Below are 16,135 nucleotides of genomic sequence, written 5' to 3' on the forward strand. Positions count from 1 at the left end.
AAACATAATTGTTATCATTTATCGACTATAGTATTTTCTCATTGTTATGAAACGGAAACGCGATTCCTTTGACCAATATCCATACGGGTTACATCAATGTGATTTTGATTAAAAAGAAAGCTATATAGAAATAAAATCATTTAAAGTTAACAGTGACTATGTCGAATTTCAAATTGACAGCAAAATACATTCGGTCATGGTGGTAATTATTTTTCCTTAAAATTGCCTGGTGAAGTCCGAGAAGAATTGTGTATATCTTGGCAAATCCGGGATCATAATAGCATTACTGTGATTTTAAAGAAATTAAATAAATCGTATTGGAGATGTGGCAGATGGCAGGTACCGTCGAAAGAGCAAAGCACGCTTACCCTCCGGAACAGCTGGTCGTTTTCTTCGATACTTTTTCAAGGGTTGCCATACAAACAATATCCAACTGTAGCACCAGCTTGTTTTAGAGTTAGTTCCCCTTCATCAGCTTAATTCCATACTTCTATTTAATTTGGGTAGTTCATCATATCTCGATCTTTCACACAGCTCTTTTCATAACTGTCTTATTTATGTATATTTTCAATAATCAAACAGCATTTATGTTCACCACCTTCTATCCAAGTAGCTTTACTGAATAAAGTATTCCCACTTATATTTTTTCTATATAATTCCCTTAGTTTCCTACGTTTTTAATTTTAGCAAATCCAGAAAAATGTGACGCATCTTTAACTTCCTAATATTTTGTATTTAATTATTATAATGTTTATGGACAAAATATTTATTTGCAAGAGAGGATATAGTCATGCTTCCGATTTGTAATAATAGCATTGCAAACACGGCATCATAGCCCCGCTACACACTAACGAATATATATAGTTATCTCAGTCACACATTTAAACCATACTTATGGACTTACCTTTCAGTAACAGTGATCTTAACATTGATCCTCAACGACGATAGTCAGTAGTCTGTCAAAGGCAAACATATTGGTGAAGTTCTATACAAACCGAACCATTTCGTGTAAACTTCTACTTAAGTAACACTGAACTTGACAAAGCTTCCATATATAATGTGAAGTTAGGTGATTGGACGTTAAAGTGGTAACAATGTATGTGATTAAAAAATCTATTATAAGTAACAGAGAATTTGACCTTTGAGTTATGACTCCTATTAAGGCAAATAGACCAGTTTCATGAAAATCTGTCAAGACTTTAACTGATAGAATGATGATAATTAGTGTAACAATGGATTTATTCAGTGCCAATGACCTTGACATTTGACTGACGACATCCATATTAGAACTTGTCCATAAAAACCTAGAGAATACTAAAACATTTCCTCGATATCCTGGGCTTACACATCCTCGACACCACAAGGACTTGAGATTTTTTTACAGCTATATTTGGACCTAAACTAATGTGTTCAGAATAATTTATATGTTTTACGGGTTTAGATGGACTTTCGGTAAAAATGCCACCCCCCACAGATTATATACTCGTTATATAATTATTCGGGTGGCTTCTTTACAGAAAGTCAATCTTAACCCCCTAAAACATGTAAAATTAGTCTGAACACCTTAATTTAAGTCCAAATATAGCTGTAACAAATGCTCAGATCCATGTGCTCGATACTCGATGGGTCGCTCTCTGCACCCCTAGAATATATCATAGCAAAATTGAAGGGAACGGCTAGCTATTTGATTGGTGTCGGGTAAAAAAAACGACCAATCACTAGGCTGATACTTGTCCTTAGAAGAGTTCAGAGGATTGACGCCCGACTTCACAGCCAGTAAGTTTTACCGTTACACGACCGCGAGATTCTTTTGATGTACATCAAAGGCCAAACTAGCCTTCTCGTCTCATCCACCAGGTGCTGCACATTGAGCCCTCGATTTTGCTACGGTGTAGAGAGCGAAAATGACCAAACCATGGTGATCACGACTGCGACCATAAAGCTTATCCAAAGTCTTCCTAGACCTCCATCGTTGTAAGTTTTTCCGTTAGCAGTCAACACCTGTCAGGAAAATCATATACTAAACAAGCTCTTGAACAACGAATCAACTACGAATAAAAACACCGTATGTTTGGGAGCAGGGGTTCTACTACCGAGAAAGAAAAAAGTTCACGGTTGGAAATCGTCCCAAACCAAAAGGTCTGATGATAGATTTTGCATTATAACTAGTATTCTTTCTTTTTCTCTTATGTCTGAATTTTTAACCTGATTGGAAATACGTGTGGCAATTCTACAATGACTGTAAGGCCTATTGTTTTATATCTGAATACGGTTTAAGCGGTCATCAGTCAAAGAAATTAATTCTTAAGCAGCAAATGTTTGTTTTTAAATATATTTTTTTATTACAGAAAAGTCACCAGTGCGAATCGTTTTCATTGAAATTAGGGAATGGCATACAACGTTTCATGGCATTTAAACAAACAAATAAATAATAAAATTCAAAGAAAAACAAAATTCGAATGTTTTATTCTCAAAGGAATGTAGTAATTCATTACTTAAATTTAGCTACCACTCCAGAATATTCTTACCAAGGAACGAGATACATAAATAGGTTACGCTCACTTTCGCTCTGAGAGCTCCGTGCTCCGTGCTTTTAGGAAGCACGGTAGTCTAGTGGTAGGATGCCGGGCTTGTGACCGAAGGGTTGCGGGTTCGAGTCACGGCAATATGTTGTATCTTTGAGCAAGATATTTTACTCCGCTTATTCCATTCTACTCAGCTGTAAATGAGTATGTGGTTGGGCAGTGCTAGAATTGTAGAATGCTAGCTGTGAGCGCCGGAATGGCAGCACCGGCTGTATGCTCCCCAGGGAGTTGAGAAAGATATTCGCTAGCTGCAAAGGCCCTATAACAGCGGATAACAATTTGTGAACCGCTTTCAGACGACCTACAAACTAGGTTGTGATAAAGCGGTATATAAGAACCTCGAATTATTATTATATAATACATACAAAGCTAAGACATAATTGTAGTGCGTTAAAAAAGTGATTTATTTAGAGTTAATCTTGTTGAAAGTCCGGATTGCTTGTGCGGAAACCCATGTGCAAATGCGTTTCACTATATTTTTGAAAGTCCTTAATTTTTATATGTAATTGAAAGAAGCGAAATTTATAGTAAACTAAGATCTTGTACTATAATCAATTTGGAAGTATTACTTTTTGGTAATGAGTCTTCCGAGTTAAATACTTTTTTATACAGTAGACGTTGTAAACAATGAATTAAATCAAACACGACGGAATCAATTGAATAGGACACCCTCTCTTCGGTCTTGGCTCAGAACACAAGCGAGGTGTTGCCAAGTAAAGCTTTAGGAAACGGGGGATAATGTAGTCAGGAGAGAAAAGATTAATTATACCTAAAAAATGTTTCAGCCTTTTTTAAGCATGATCTTGATAGGGTTACGCTCTAACGTCGCTGTACCCAAAACGGGACACAGTGGGAAAACGACCCAAGAAACGGTCATGCAATGCAAAAAAAGCACTTTTATCAATGCAGTTTTCACTTTATGATACTTTTATGACAATTTAATTGTTTATAAGCTTTATTGTTTACTGTTACATGGACAAATTAAAGGTAAGAATCAATATTAAAACAAAACTTTCGTGATTTATTGCACGTGCGACGCTATTTATTTGGACATTATTTTCCCTTTTTCAAAAGTTTATTTTGTCAAAACCACAGACTTAGAGAACTAATTCCGTGTCAAAACTAACGCTACTCCGGAGAAGAAATTTAATCAGAACCCCATTTGACTCTAAAATGTTTGAACTATGTAAAATGTTCTACTGATATTGCTTGCTTATTTCCAAATATTAGCCAAAAAGACAAAGTGTCCCTTTCGGGGTACAGTAACACAGAGACGTATAAAGCCAAGACTTTAACTGTGTTATATACGTCTCTAAGTAACACCTGTTCAGTAGATAGTTTATAATAGAAATGGAAAGTGGACGATATCTATTTATGGAAAATTAACAAACATTTTTAGAATTGATAGTATGATAGGTATCATGTACATTGATCTTTATCTAAATAGTGTCCCGTTTTTGGGTACAAGTGACGTTAAGTTACAGGAGACCGCCGGGCGGGCTGGGAAGCAGGGGGGTCGCTAGTTCGAACCTATAGGCAACATACCACTCTCTTCCATATCTAAATGCAAATGCCAATTACCTACAACTAGCTTGGTGATAAAAGCATAATCACTTAATGTAAGAAATTATTTTCACATGGTCCGTATGATATTTATTCCGGAAAATTTGGTTTTCTCCAGTTTTGCATTAGTGTAACTTTTCGTTCTTCCGTTGTTTCGGTTGTTGTAACCCAAAATGGCGGCCACCTAGCAATGTTTCGTGGGACTTGCAAAACTTCGAGTTTTTCTGCAAAGTATGAGTTCAGCAGCGCAAGTATTAAGGTAGTTTCAGAATGACTAGAAACTTAACTGTACATTCAACATACTATTTACACAGTTTAGCCCATGGATATGGAATACAACTTCTATCGGGGACAATGTTAGATGATCTCGGCATGATATCAATGACTTTGCATCAAACACATGCACTATCATACCAAAAATATGATGATCAAATGTGTAATATATATACATGCATTGACAGATTGCGCTAGTAAGTGTGCTTCAAACTGGCTTACTGTAGCGATTTATATGTATCCCGTGTCGTTTGTAAGATGGACAAGTTGGATCCCTCGCTCGACTCCGTAGAGCCAGTTAATGTCAGATATCACATGTGAATGACTGTTCAAAGTCGTCAACTGCTCGATTTACATCAAACACTTGTAGTGCTGTTACTAAAGATTATAAAAATTAAAAAATATAAGGTGTTTTTTGAAAATGTCACATGATAAAAGTTCGTGGAAAATAAGCTGATATATAGACACTGAGTAATGTTTTTTTGTGTTTTTGATATCATTGAAATTATGACTTGCACAGCCAGTGATCGATTGAAATTGTCTCCTATTATTGCATTCATTAATCAATATGAGACTTCCTTTCCAGTCATTTTAAATACAAATCACTGCCGGCGTGTAATTAATTGCATTCAGCTTCTTTCCAAAGTTCGGTTTTGTTTATTTTTTCCACATCCTATTAACAGCTAAGGTCATTTAAGGACATGCCTCCATGTGTGAAGTGTATGCATGCTTGTGTGTGTGTATGGAGATAGCGTATGATGGTGTGCTTGCCTCGGTGTCAGGTCGTTTCGGTAACAAGACAAAAGTCGTTTCGGGACATGTCAAAAGTCGTATCAGAATTTTTCGTCTTTTTTCTTCTTCTGAAGATGCCCTTGTCTTTTTTCTTTAAACATATTTTAATGTCAAATAAATTTAAACAATCGATTGGATAAAAGTTATTACAACTTATCATAGCCTTCTCCCGTCATACATTTACCATTACATGATTTTAATAAAACATGAATAAAAATACACAACATAATAACATCACTCAAAATATATTGCTGGATTTGATGAATTGATTCTCATGCATGTCTAAAACATTCTATGTGTTTAACGTTTTTACTTTCATGAAATTTAATTTCAATATAGAAAAAATATAATGCTGAAAACATTGTTAGAATCAATGTTAACTTATTCGTCTCTTAATGTCAATAATGGAGAATAGAGCGAATTGAAAACATATTATTACGATATCAAACAAGGAATCAACCTATCAATGAAAGAAAATGAATGTTGAATTTTATAAGCTCCTCTAGATCTGTATGTAATAATGAGATTGTTTCATCAGGTAACAACACACTGTCAATCGGGTGAATGTTGGTAGGTATCCCCTTAAGCGCTAGCAATCAGGGTAACACTAATGATCCCGAGCACGGGTAAGTCGTGACACAGGTCATACAGGACTTTATATGAAACTGGAGCGAAATGTAATTTATAAGTGAAAAATTTATATGTCCCGAACGACTGCAAAGGGTTCCCACATTAGTCGCCTCCTACGATACATGTAGTGGGTAACAGCCGGTGTATTCTTTTCCCGATCAAAGCAAGGATATCCAAAACTTTAGACAGTTATATATACTATACCAACTGAAGGCTCAGCTACCTTTAAATAAATACCTTTAAAATCAGTCTAGGAATATGTACATAGATTGTCTCACAGCAGTTGATATTCTTAAAAAAAACATGTTTCCAGGAATTGAGTTGAGAGAAAACTAGGAAGAAATATCTGTTTTTCTTTTGATAACTGATGTTGTGCTTGACAAATGCATTAACGAAGAAACATTCCTGAGGCTTCCAAAGTGACCTTTCCTTTCAATTTGGGAGAGATTTCCAAACCATTGTATTATTAACTTCGATTATTCATCTGGAAGTAAATTATTGTAATTTAAAAAAAAATATGCCAAATATACTGTAACAGGAAAGAGAGTAGTGTGCTTCTATTGGGAATCAAACTCGTGATCCCTAGGTTCCTAGTCGGACACTCTACCACTGAGCTAAATGGAAAATCCCTCTAGCTCAAAGCTAGAAGCTTTAAGGCGACCGTAATCCTATGTACAATTAAAATCTGCCTCAATACAATGGAAAAAATAAAATCCAAAGTCTATTGTTTAACTTGATTCTTGGAATATCTTAAATAGCTCAATTCCATTAATATATGTGATGTAGAATAATCTGATTGTTATCAATGCACATGTTGTGTAAATTAGAAATGTTTTCAGTAACAAGCCAAGTCAAAATAAAATCTACATTCATTAACTTGTATTTTACATGTTTCTCAGTGTTGAAATGTTTGTGAAGGGAAATGCAACAGTATTAATGTAAAGGAAACTTTGTGTTTTATATGTAATGTCATTTCCAGTGTTCTCAAAAATAAGTTAACTGCACCAAATCTATTCAGCCATATGTAGATCTAGAGCTGAGAGTAGGTAAAAATGCTACACAAATAACTAATGAAGTTAACACAGCTGAATCAGTTCACTATTTTTATAGAACTTTTTATATAAGTACCACTGGTAACATTAAAATTGTTTTTACAAAATGTTTGATTCTGTTTCAGACAAGCAGAAGCGCTCAAAGCAAGTGTATCAGGTAAGCACAGACACACTGCTCACAGAAATCCTAAAGCTTGAGTTTAAACAGACAGCATTGATAATGACCAAGGTTTTCAAAATAGGAGTGATGATTTATAAATTCAGCATAATTGTCAAGACAATATCATGTACACTTGTATGCCATGTCATTTCCAACCATGACAAACGGGAACCCAAAATCATGCAGATATAATTTGATATCTGTATTCACTATAAAGGCAATATTCATTGATACCTTTTTCCCAATACAAGCCCTGTCTGCAGTTTTCTGTAATAAGGTATACCATATTAATTCACAGTTAATTTTCCCCAGTTCTGTTTGACCTTGACACTTTATTGTATATTTGTCTCCTCCAATTGACCTTGGCACACTGTCCGATATTTTCCTATCTGATTGATTCGACAGATAGTTGTATAGTTGACCCCTTTATTGACCTTGATCATTGTTCTGTATTTGTTTCCACTTATTGACCTTAGTATAATGATGGATATTTGTCTCTTCTGGTTGACATGATGTTACATATTTTCCTCATTATTTGATAATGACAAAATGTCCTATATTTTTCCTACCTGACTGATATAATACAGTTTTATATTTATATTTAAATCCCCTCTAAACAACATTGATATTTGTCCTATCTGACTGGTCTTGACACAATGTCATACATTCTTATATGAAATGATATGGTAAATGTGCCCTCTCTAATTGACATTGACAGGTTGTCCTGTATATTATTGTGTATACATATATTTATGTTCTCAACTAGATTCAAACAAGGGTATATCAGAAACATGGGTGGCCAGACAGAGATTGGAAGATCTGTACAAGAAACTGCTGTTGATGGACTTGGAGTATGCTCTTGATAAGAAAGTAGAGCAAGACCTGTGAGTACAATAACACATATTTGAAAGAGTAGGATGATTACTTTGATTTTCTGTATATTTGACTGATGAATATCAGACTCAGTTAAAGATGTGTCAAGTCAGTGGGTAAGTGTGTTTTTTGAATCATCAGGTTTTCCTCTGTGATGTAAGTTCTCATGGACTAAATTTTACAACAGCATGTTCCTTTATGAATTGGAAAAATATAGCATTACTTTTATAGAATTAGGAATATATTCCTCATGTTTTGGTCATTTTGGGAAAATAAGACACTTTTTAGCTAGGGGAAACAGCCTGTATTTAGCTGTAAAACTGAGCAAAAAAATCACTGATAATCAATTGGACTTATGGTTTATGTTTATAAATTGTTCACTAGCCGTGACGGACTGTAGGTAGATTTAATTGTTCACTAACCGTGACGGACTGTAAGAAGATTTAATTGTTCCTGGTTGTGTAATGCATTATTTCAGGTTGCTCCTTCACTTTTCTCCTATTTTCAGAACGTGCAAATATATTGTGATTATACTAAATTACTGATGTAAATATTTCAGATTTCGTGTTTTGTATGAAACTACCTTTAATGTCCTACAATATATATAGCAGAAAATTCTTTAATCTGTATAACAATAAGTTAAGAGATGACTCTTTGACTCCAATCTATGATTGTTTTATGATCAAAGTGTTTGACAATGCTTTTTTTGCCCTGTAGGTGGAACCATGCTTTTAAAAATCACATCAACAGTTTACAGTCCCAAACTAAAGACAAACAGGTAAGGTTGTATACAGGTGTAAATGTATGAGGACTTCATTATCTTAATCATATTATAATAATAATAATAATTCAAGGTTGTTATATACCGCTTTATCACAACCTACTACCTAGGTCGTAGGTCGTCTCAAATCGGTTCACAAATTATTATCCGTGGTTATAAGGCCTTTGCAACCAGCCAATATCTTTCTCAACTCCCTGGGGAGCATACAGCCGGTCTCCAATTTTTAGCTAGCATTCTACAATTCTAGCACTGCCCAACCTCATACTCATTTACAGCTGAGTAGACTGGAACAAGCGGAGGAAAGTATCTTGCTCAAAGATACAACACAGTGCTGTGCCATGACTCAGACCCGCAACCTTTGGTCACGAGCCCGGCGTCCTACCACTAGACTACCATGCCTCCTCATCATATATCTATGCTGTAAACATAATGAGAAAATAAATATAATCACAATATACTCAAGCGTCACCAATAATTGGGTTTTAAACTTTATTTGGCTGACTAATTTTGCTTCTAAAGTTGAGGCTTCATCAGGGTCTGAAGCCTGAACCTCAGAGGCAAAACTAGCTGGTCTAATAAACTGTAAAACCCACTTATTGGTAACATTCGAGTAGGTTGTGATTATATCTGTTTGCTTTATATGTGCCTATGTTCTGTAATTGCCCTGCATACCTTTTGATTTCCGTACTCAAAGCTAAGCCCCCCACTGATCAACCCACCTACACCCAATGTCGGCTCTGTTACCCTTAAACATAATGAGAGTTACAATTTGCACAAAACTAAATATATGAAGGTCATAGTTTATACAAATATAAATGTGAGTCAAATATTATCAAAAAAACCAGATATGAGAACCACATTTCCTATGAAACCAGATCAGTATGAGTGTCGTCCCATTGTGTACAGAACTTGATGTGAGAGACACATTGTATACATGACTGGATAGATCTCTAAATGGAGATGAAATATTTCATCTTGTTTATCTACTGCAATAAAAAAGCCTAAATGCAGTAAAACGCATTACACTGCCTCCTTTTATTCAACCAGATTTTGGCTTAAAATTGTATGTTGAGCTAGATGTATAAAGGATTTTTTTAGAAGACTTGTGGCAGCATTAATTGAAATATGCTAACAGTAAGCAAAATTGCAAATTAAATGAGGGTATTACATGGAGGTGTTTATATGTGGGTTACAATGAACTTACAATTACTTAAAATCATGGTAGGCTTTCAAAAGTATCTGAGTAAGGAATGTTAACGTTGATATAGAAACATGATAAATTGTTTATGTTATTTGTTCCATGAGTATGTAACATTGTCATTGCAGAACCCCAAGCGAGGGGAGACCCAGGCCACGCTGAACCTATTCTTGGAGACAGCAAGTGGCTTTTACCTACAGGTGAGTCGTTTTCTATCCTTTGAGAGTCCCCCCTCCATGTGATGAGAGCTATCTTCTCCAATGATAGGACCTATGTAATAACATTTCCCTTCTGATGAGATAAGTGTTCCTGTCTTGTAGGCCCCATTATACAGAGGTTAGACACCCCTGTCTCAGAAATTCCACATGAGTACATCATGACCGATTGCTTTTCTTACATTCTTAAGACAGAAATCTTAGTGTTTTTTCCTATCTCTGCCTATGACAGATATGTGTTTCTCTTAGCCTGGTCAGGTGTATCAACACTTTTACCAGTGTGAGATTTCCTTGCCTCACCCTAGGGTTGAGACGGGGGGATTCCCCTATTCATAACAATGGTATGACGTCACTTCAACAATACAATGACGTCACGTCAACAATCCATCAACGACACGTCAACCCTGAATTTAGCATGTAACGTTAACAAGACATTGTGTACATGATACACATTGGGAAAACAGGGTAAGAGAAAAAGAATCATTCACCCCCTTGTGGGTGAGATAGGGGAATCTCAACCCTCAGTGAAAGATTCTTAAGTTGCCAAACTCTCGGCAAAGCCTCGTGTTTCGCAACATAAGAATCTTCCCCCTCTGGTTGAGATTCCCCTATCTCACCCCCTTGGGGGTGAGAGATTCTATTAATCCCACACGAGTGCACTCAGTGACCTGTACTTTCATAACGTCACAATCAGATGACGTTTATGATGTCACAATTGAAACACGTCAAAATGTTTTTTATTATCATCTGCTGTAAGACAGCAGAATTATTTAGTGACGGACATGGATACAGATCATAGCGGTTCTTCATCAGACAAGCCTCTACTATATGCACAAGTATAGGAGATAAAATGCAGCTAAGTTTGTGCTATATGTACGGGATATATGATGTATCCTATCTTTTTTCCAGTTGCTGCAGCTGATATGTACAACCTTCAAACTGGATCTCCCTTTCAGGAGAAAATCTTCCTGCTTTGGCATTTTGAAAGGTATGTTTGCTAGATGTGAATATTGTAATCTAAAACACTGAAAAGAAAAAAATACTTAAAGGAACATAACATGTGTTAAAACAGTCGTTACAGACCGAATATTGTTAATGTAGCAGGTTTTACTGTAACCATCAGTATTTACAATAAAACTATTAAGTCCTCTATCATCAAAGAACAGTTCTACAATAATCATGATTTGAGCTATTGATTCATTTATAAAATACCATCCTAAACAAGAACAAAGTATATACAGTACTGCGACCTGTATTTACTCCTGATAATCATGTACTGAGCCTTGGAAGCTACTACTTTCATATGAGCAATGACAAATTTAATACAGTAATAAGGAAATTCAATAATATTCAATATTGATTAAATCAAGTGGAAAATTATTTTATGGATTTTATTTTACCATTTTATATTTTTGTCATCTCCACAGAGAAAATTCCTATGAAGGTGAAGATAACACCCCCTAAGAAAAGTTCCTGCCTGTATATATGTCAACACTGTCTGGTCCACCTAGGAGACATTGGTCAGTATTGGTCACTCCTCTATAAGCACTGGTCACTTCTGTAGTCACAGGTCACTAGTATTTAGATACAGGACACTATTCTTCAGGTGCTGGTCACAATTGTTTAGAAACTGGTCACCCTGGCCTCTGCAGGGACTGGTCAGTTTTATAGGGACTTGTCACTCCTCAGTAGGGACTGGTCACCCCTCTGTATGAACTGGTCACCCCTCTGTATGAACTGGTCAATCCTCACTAGGGACTGGTCACCCCTCTGTATGAACTGGTTATCCCTCTGTACGGACTGGTCACCCCTCTGTATGAACTGGTCAATCCTCACAAGGGACTGGTCATTACTCTATAGGGACTGGTCATTCCTCTATAGGGACTGGTCATTCCTTAGTGGGGACTGGTCACCCCTCTGAAGCACTGGTCACCCCTCTGTATGAACTGGCAATCCTCACTAGGGACTGGTCATTCCTCTATAGGGACTGGTCATTCCTTAGCGGGGACTGGTCACCCCTCTGTGAACTGGTTACCCCTCTGTATGGACTGGTCACCCCTCTGTGTGAACTGGTCAATCCTCATTAGGGACTGGTCATTCCACTATAGGGACTGGTCACTCATCTGTAGGACTGGTCATCCCTCTGTATGAACTAGTCACCCCTCTGAATGACCTGGTCACTCCTCTGTATGGAATGGTCACTCACTAGGGACTGGTCATTCCTCTATAGGGACTGGTCACCCCTCTGTAGGACTGGTCACCCCTCTGTATGGACTGGTCACCCCTCTGTATGGACTGGTCACCTCTCTGTATGAACTGGTCAATCCTCATTAGGGACTGGTCATTCCACTATAGGGACTGGTCACTCCTCTGTTAGACTTGTCACCCCTCTGTATGAACTGGTCACCCCTCTGTATTGACTGGTCACTCTGTATGGACTGGTCACCCCTCTGTATGGACTGGTTACCCCTCTGTGTGGACTTGTCACCCCTCTGTATGAACTGGTCACTCACTAGGGACTGGTCATTCCTCTATAGGGACTAGTCACTCCTCTGTAGTGACTGGTCACAATTCTTAAGGAACTAGTCACCCTCTGTAGGGACAGGTTAGTTCTATAGGAACTAGTCACTCCTCTGTAGTGGCTGGTCAGTTGTATTTTATTGGTCATTATTATTTAGATACTGGTCACTATTCTTCAGGGACTGTGTACTACTTTGCAGAAATATTGATTTGTTTTTCATTGATATGAACTGGTCATTATTCTGTGATGACTGGTTACTACTTTAACTACTTTAGGTGCTGGTCATTATTCAGTTGGTACTGGTCATTACTCTAGGGGCTGGTCACTGCTGAACTGGTCACTCTTCTGTAAATCATAGCTTGTTACTACTTTGAAGGGGTTGCACACTACTCTATAGATATTGGTGACTGGTACTTTTCTCTAGAAACATTGGTTTTTTATGTGACTGTAGTCATTATTCTGTAGATCTATTATTAGTGCACATGTGTGTCCAGAACATTTATATACTAGGTGGATGTTTTACAAACTGACATGCCTATGTGTTTCAGCTCGTTACCGACAGCAGATAGAACAGGCCCAGACGTACTACTGGCATGCTGCTAACCTCCTACCTTTTAATGGTAAGTCAGCACCTTTCAGCCAAAGTATGTTTAATACTTAACATTATGATTTTGTGAAATGAGAAAAAGATGTACAGATTATTTATTGGTTTGAAGATCACAAGATTTGTAGCTCTGCATCTGACATGAAGTGCCTGTGAGCAGTGGTCCACTTTCCAATCAGTGTCAACTTTTTCTTTTCACAACTTTTTCTTAAGGTCAAAATAGCCAAAAGAAATGATGATATTTATAAAAACTTACATGTACATGGATTCTTCTTTAGATATGCAAGTCTAGATTAGTAATATAAAACTTATACTGTCTCGGATGAAGGGCTATCCAGTTTATTCCAATACGCGTCAATGGCCCGCTTTCTTGGCCACTGGTTGACAAATGCATTAAAATATTTAAACAAGTTCTTTTGAAGATCCACGAGATCTGGTGTTACATTATTTGGCCTGTAGCTTGGCTTGTGTGAATCAAGTTTGCCTTAATATATTACTTTTCTCCACTTCCTAGGGCACAAGAGTCAAATATGTTAAAAACTGTAAACTTCTTCTAAAGGTCCATAAGGCTTAGAGCAGTGATGTTTGGCCTGAAGCTGGCTAGGATAAACCCACATTAATAAGTGAGACAAATTGAAACCCTTCAACAAAGATCCAATGGTGTAGAGTAATGATAACTGGCCCATACTGTAAGCTTCCTTGCTAAAATTGACCTTGACCCATGTGAAAGGTCACAGATGTGAAATTTGTTTTTGAGCATCTTGCAATAACAGGTGGAGGATAAAGCCCTGTGGGCCTTTTGTTGATATATCTAGCCAAATGCTAGTTGGTAATATTTGGGATAATGTTGTATATAAAAAGGACATGTTGATGTCATTGTTTCTCCGTGTTATTTGTTAATGGACAGTTTACAAATTTGACTACCAGATGTATATAGAGGTGGGTTTATTGAAGACTCGCTGTAAACTCTATGCTTGCCTGGTAAAACTTGTCAATGTCTCTCTATGATACCTTTATAGGCCAGCCCTACAACCAGCTGGCTATAGTGGAGGTAAAACTTGTCAATGTTTCTCTATGATACCTTTATAGGCCAGTCCTACAACCAGCTGGCTATAGTGGAGGTAAAACTTGTCAATGTTTCTCTATGATACCTTTATTGGCCAGCCCTACAACCAGCTGGCTATAGTGGAGGTAAAACTTGTCAATGTTTCTCTATGATACCTTTATAGGCCAGCCCTACAACCAGCTGGCTATAGTGGAGGTAAAACTTGTCAATGTTTCTCTATGATACCTTTATAGGCCAGCCCTACAACCAGCTGGCTATAGTGGAGGTAAAACTTGTCAATGTTTCTCTATGATACCTTTATAGGCCAGCCCTACAACCAGCTGGCTATAGTGGAGGTAAAACTTGTCAATGTTTCTCTATGATACCTTTATAGGCCAGCCCTACAACCAGCTGGCTATAGTGGAGGTAAAACTTGTCAATGTTTCTCTATGATACCTTTATAGGCCAGCCCTACAACCAGCTGGCTATAGTGGAGGTAAAACTTGTCAATGTTTCTCTATGATACCTTTATAGGCCAGCCCTACAACCAGCTGGCTATAGTGGAGGTAAAACTTGTCAATGTTTCTCTATGATACCTTTATAGGCCAGCCCTACAACCAGCTGGCTATAGTGGAGGTAAAACTTGTCAATGTTTCTCTATGATACCTTTATAGGCCAGCCCTACAACCAGCTGGCTATAGTGGAGGCAGCCTACGGGAACAAGCTTTCCACTGTGTTCTACTACATCCGCAGTCTGGCGGTGAGACACCCATTCCCTGTGGCTGCAACCAACCTGGAGAAACTTTACAACAAACTGGCCAAAGATCCGTAAGTTTATTGTATACCATTTATCTAGCAACAAGCCCATGCCTGGTAATCAGCACACACATACCTAACCTATAACAGGTAATACCAACAAAAGCTAATTCATTGTCCTGTAATAAGCTTACATCCATCCTTAAGTCTGACATTATGGGTTGTCCTGTAATAAGCTAACAACCATCCTTGAGTCTGACATTATGTGTTGTCCTGTAATAAGCTTACACCCATGCCTGAGTCTGACATTATGTGTTGTCCTGTAATAAGCTTACATCCATCCTTAAGTCTGACATTATGTGTTGTCCTGTTATAAGCTTACACCCATCCTTGAGTCTGACATTATGTGTTGTCTTGTAATAAGCTTACACCCATGGTTGAGTCTGACATTATGTGGTGTCCTGTAATAAGCTTACCCCCATGCCTGAGTCTGACATTATGTGTGTTGTCCTGTAATAAGCTAACAACCAGCCTTGAGTCTGACATTATGGGTTGTCTTGTAATAAGCTTACACCCATGGTTGAGTCTGACATTATGTGCTGTCCTGTAATAAGCTTACATCCATCCTTAAGTCTGACATTATGTGTTGTCCTGTAATAAGCTTACACCCATCCTAGAGTCTGACATTATGTGTTGTCTTGTAATAAGCTTACACCCATCCTTGAGTCTGACATTATGGGTTGTTCTGTAGATTTTTAACTGAACTTTTTGCACAAACCTGTCTTTTAGAAACCAGATGATTTTTTTTGATGATATATATGATACATAATGACTAAATATGTGTATATGATGTTAAAGATTACAAAATGGTGTATGTAACAAAGAACCCAACAGTATATGCACCATGCTACCTTATTCAAAAATCAGTAGCTTAATGAGTGGATTGCCTGTGACCAGATAGAACAGTACATCTGTCTTCCACAATTTACAATCCTGGTCTTGCTCACTACTTGTTTCCCATCTTTTTACACTGAAACACCAACTGATGAGGTAGTGATTGTACTGTGACCAGATAGTACGGTACATC

The 16,135-nt window shown here is 37.3% G+C and overlaps 1 protein-coding gene across 3 annotated transcripts in view; it reads left to right on the forward strand.

The window, feature by feature from the left end:
• The first annotated feature begins 4,321 nt into the window (after positions 1-4,321).
• LOC110463379 (protein SMG7-like) overlaps positions 4,322-16,135 on the forward strand; it is a 57,213-nt gene continuing 45,399 nt past the window's right edge. The window contains exons 1-10 of one of the 3 annotated variants that reach the window (XM_021517914.1): positions 4,329-4,379; positions 7,021-7,052; positions 7,822-7,939; positions 8,646-8,706; positions 10,036-10,107; positions 11,032-11,110; positions 11,550-11,642; positions 13,192-13,263; positions 14,407-14,438; positions 14,999-15,120. In XM_021517914.1, coding sequence (XP_021373589.1) covers positions 4,339-4,379; positions 7,021-7,052; positions 7,822-7,939; positions 8,646-8,706; positions 10,036-10,107; positions 11,032-11,110; positions 11,550-11,642; positions 13,192-13,263; positions 14,407-14,438; positions 14,999-15,120 — 722 coding nt within the window. In that variant the 5' untranslated portion in view covers positions 4,329-4,338. Of the gene's footprint in view, positions 4,408-7,020; positions 7,053-7,821; positions 7,940-8,645; positions 8,707-10,035; positions 10,108-11,031; positions 11,111-11,549; positions 11,643-13,191; positions 13,264-14,406; positions 14,439-14,966; positions 15,121-16,135 lie in introns of all 3 variants that reach the window. The other 2 variants (XM_021517915.1, XM_021517913.1) reach the window with 2 other exon arrangements.

The sequence above is a fragment of the Mizuhopecten yessoensis genome, unplaced genomic scaffold (genome assembly GCF_002113885.1).
Source record: "Mizuhopecten yessoensis strain PY_sf001 unplaced genomic scaffold, ASM211388v2 scaffold10897, whole genome shotgun sequence".
In the NCBI taxonomy this organism is placed as follows: domain Eukaryota; kingdom Metazoa; phylum Mollusca; class Bivalvia; order Pectinida; family Pectinidae; genus Mizuhopecten; species Mizuhopecten yessoensis.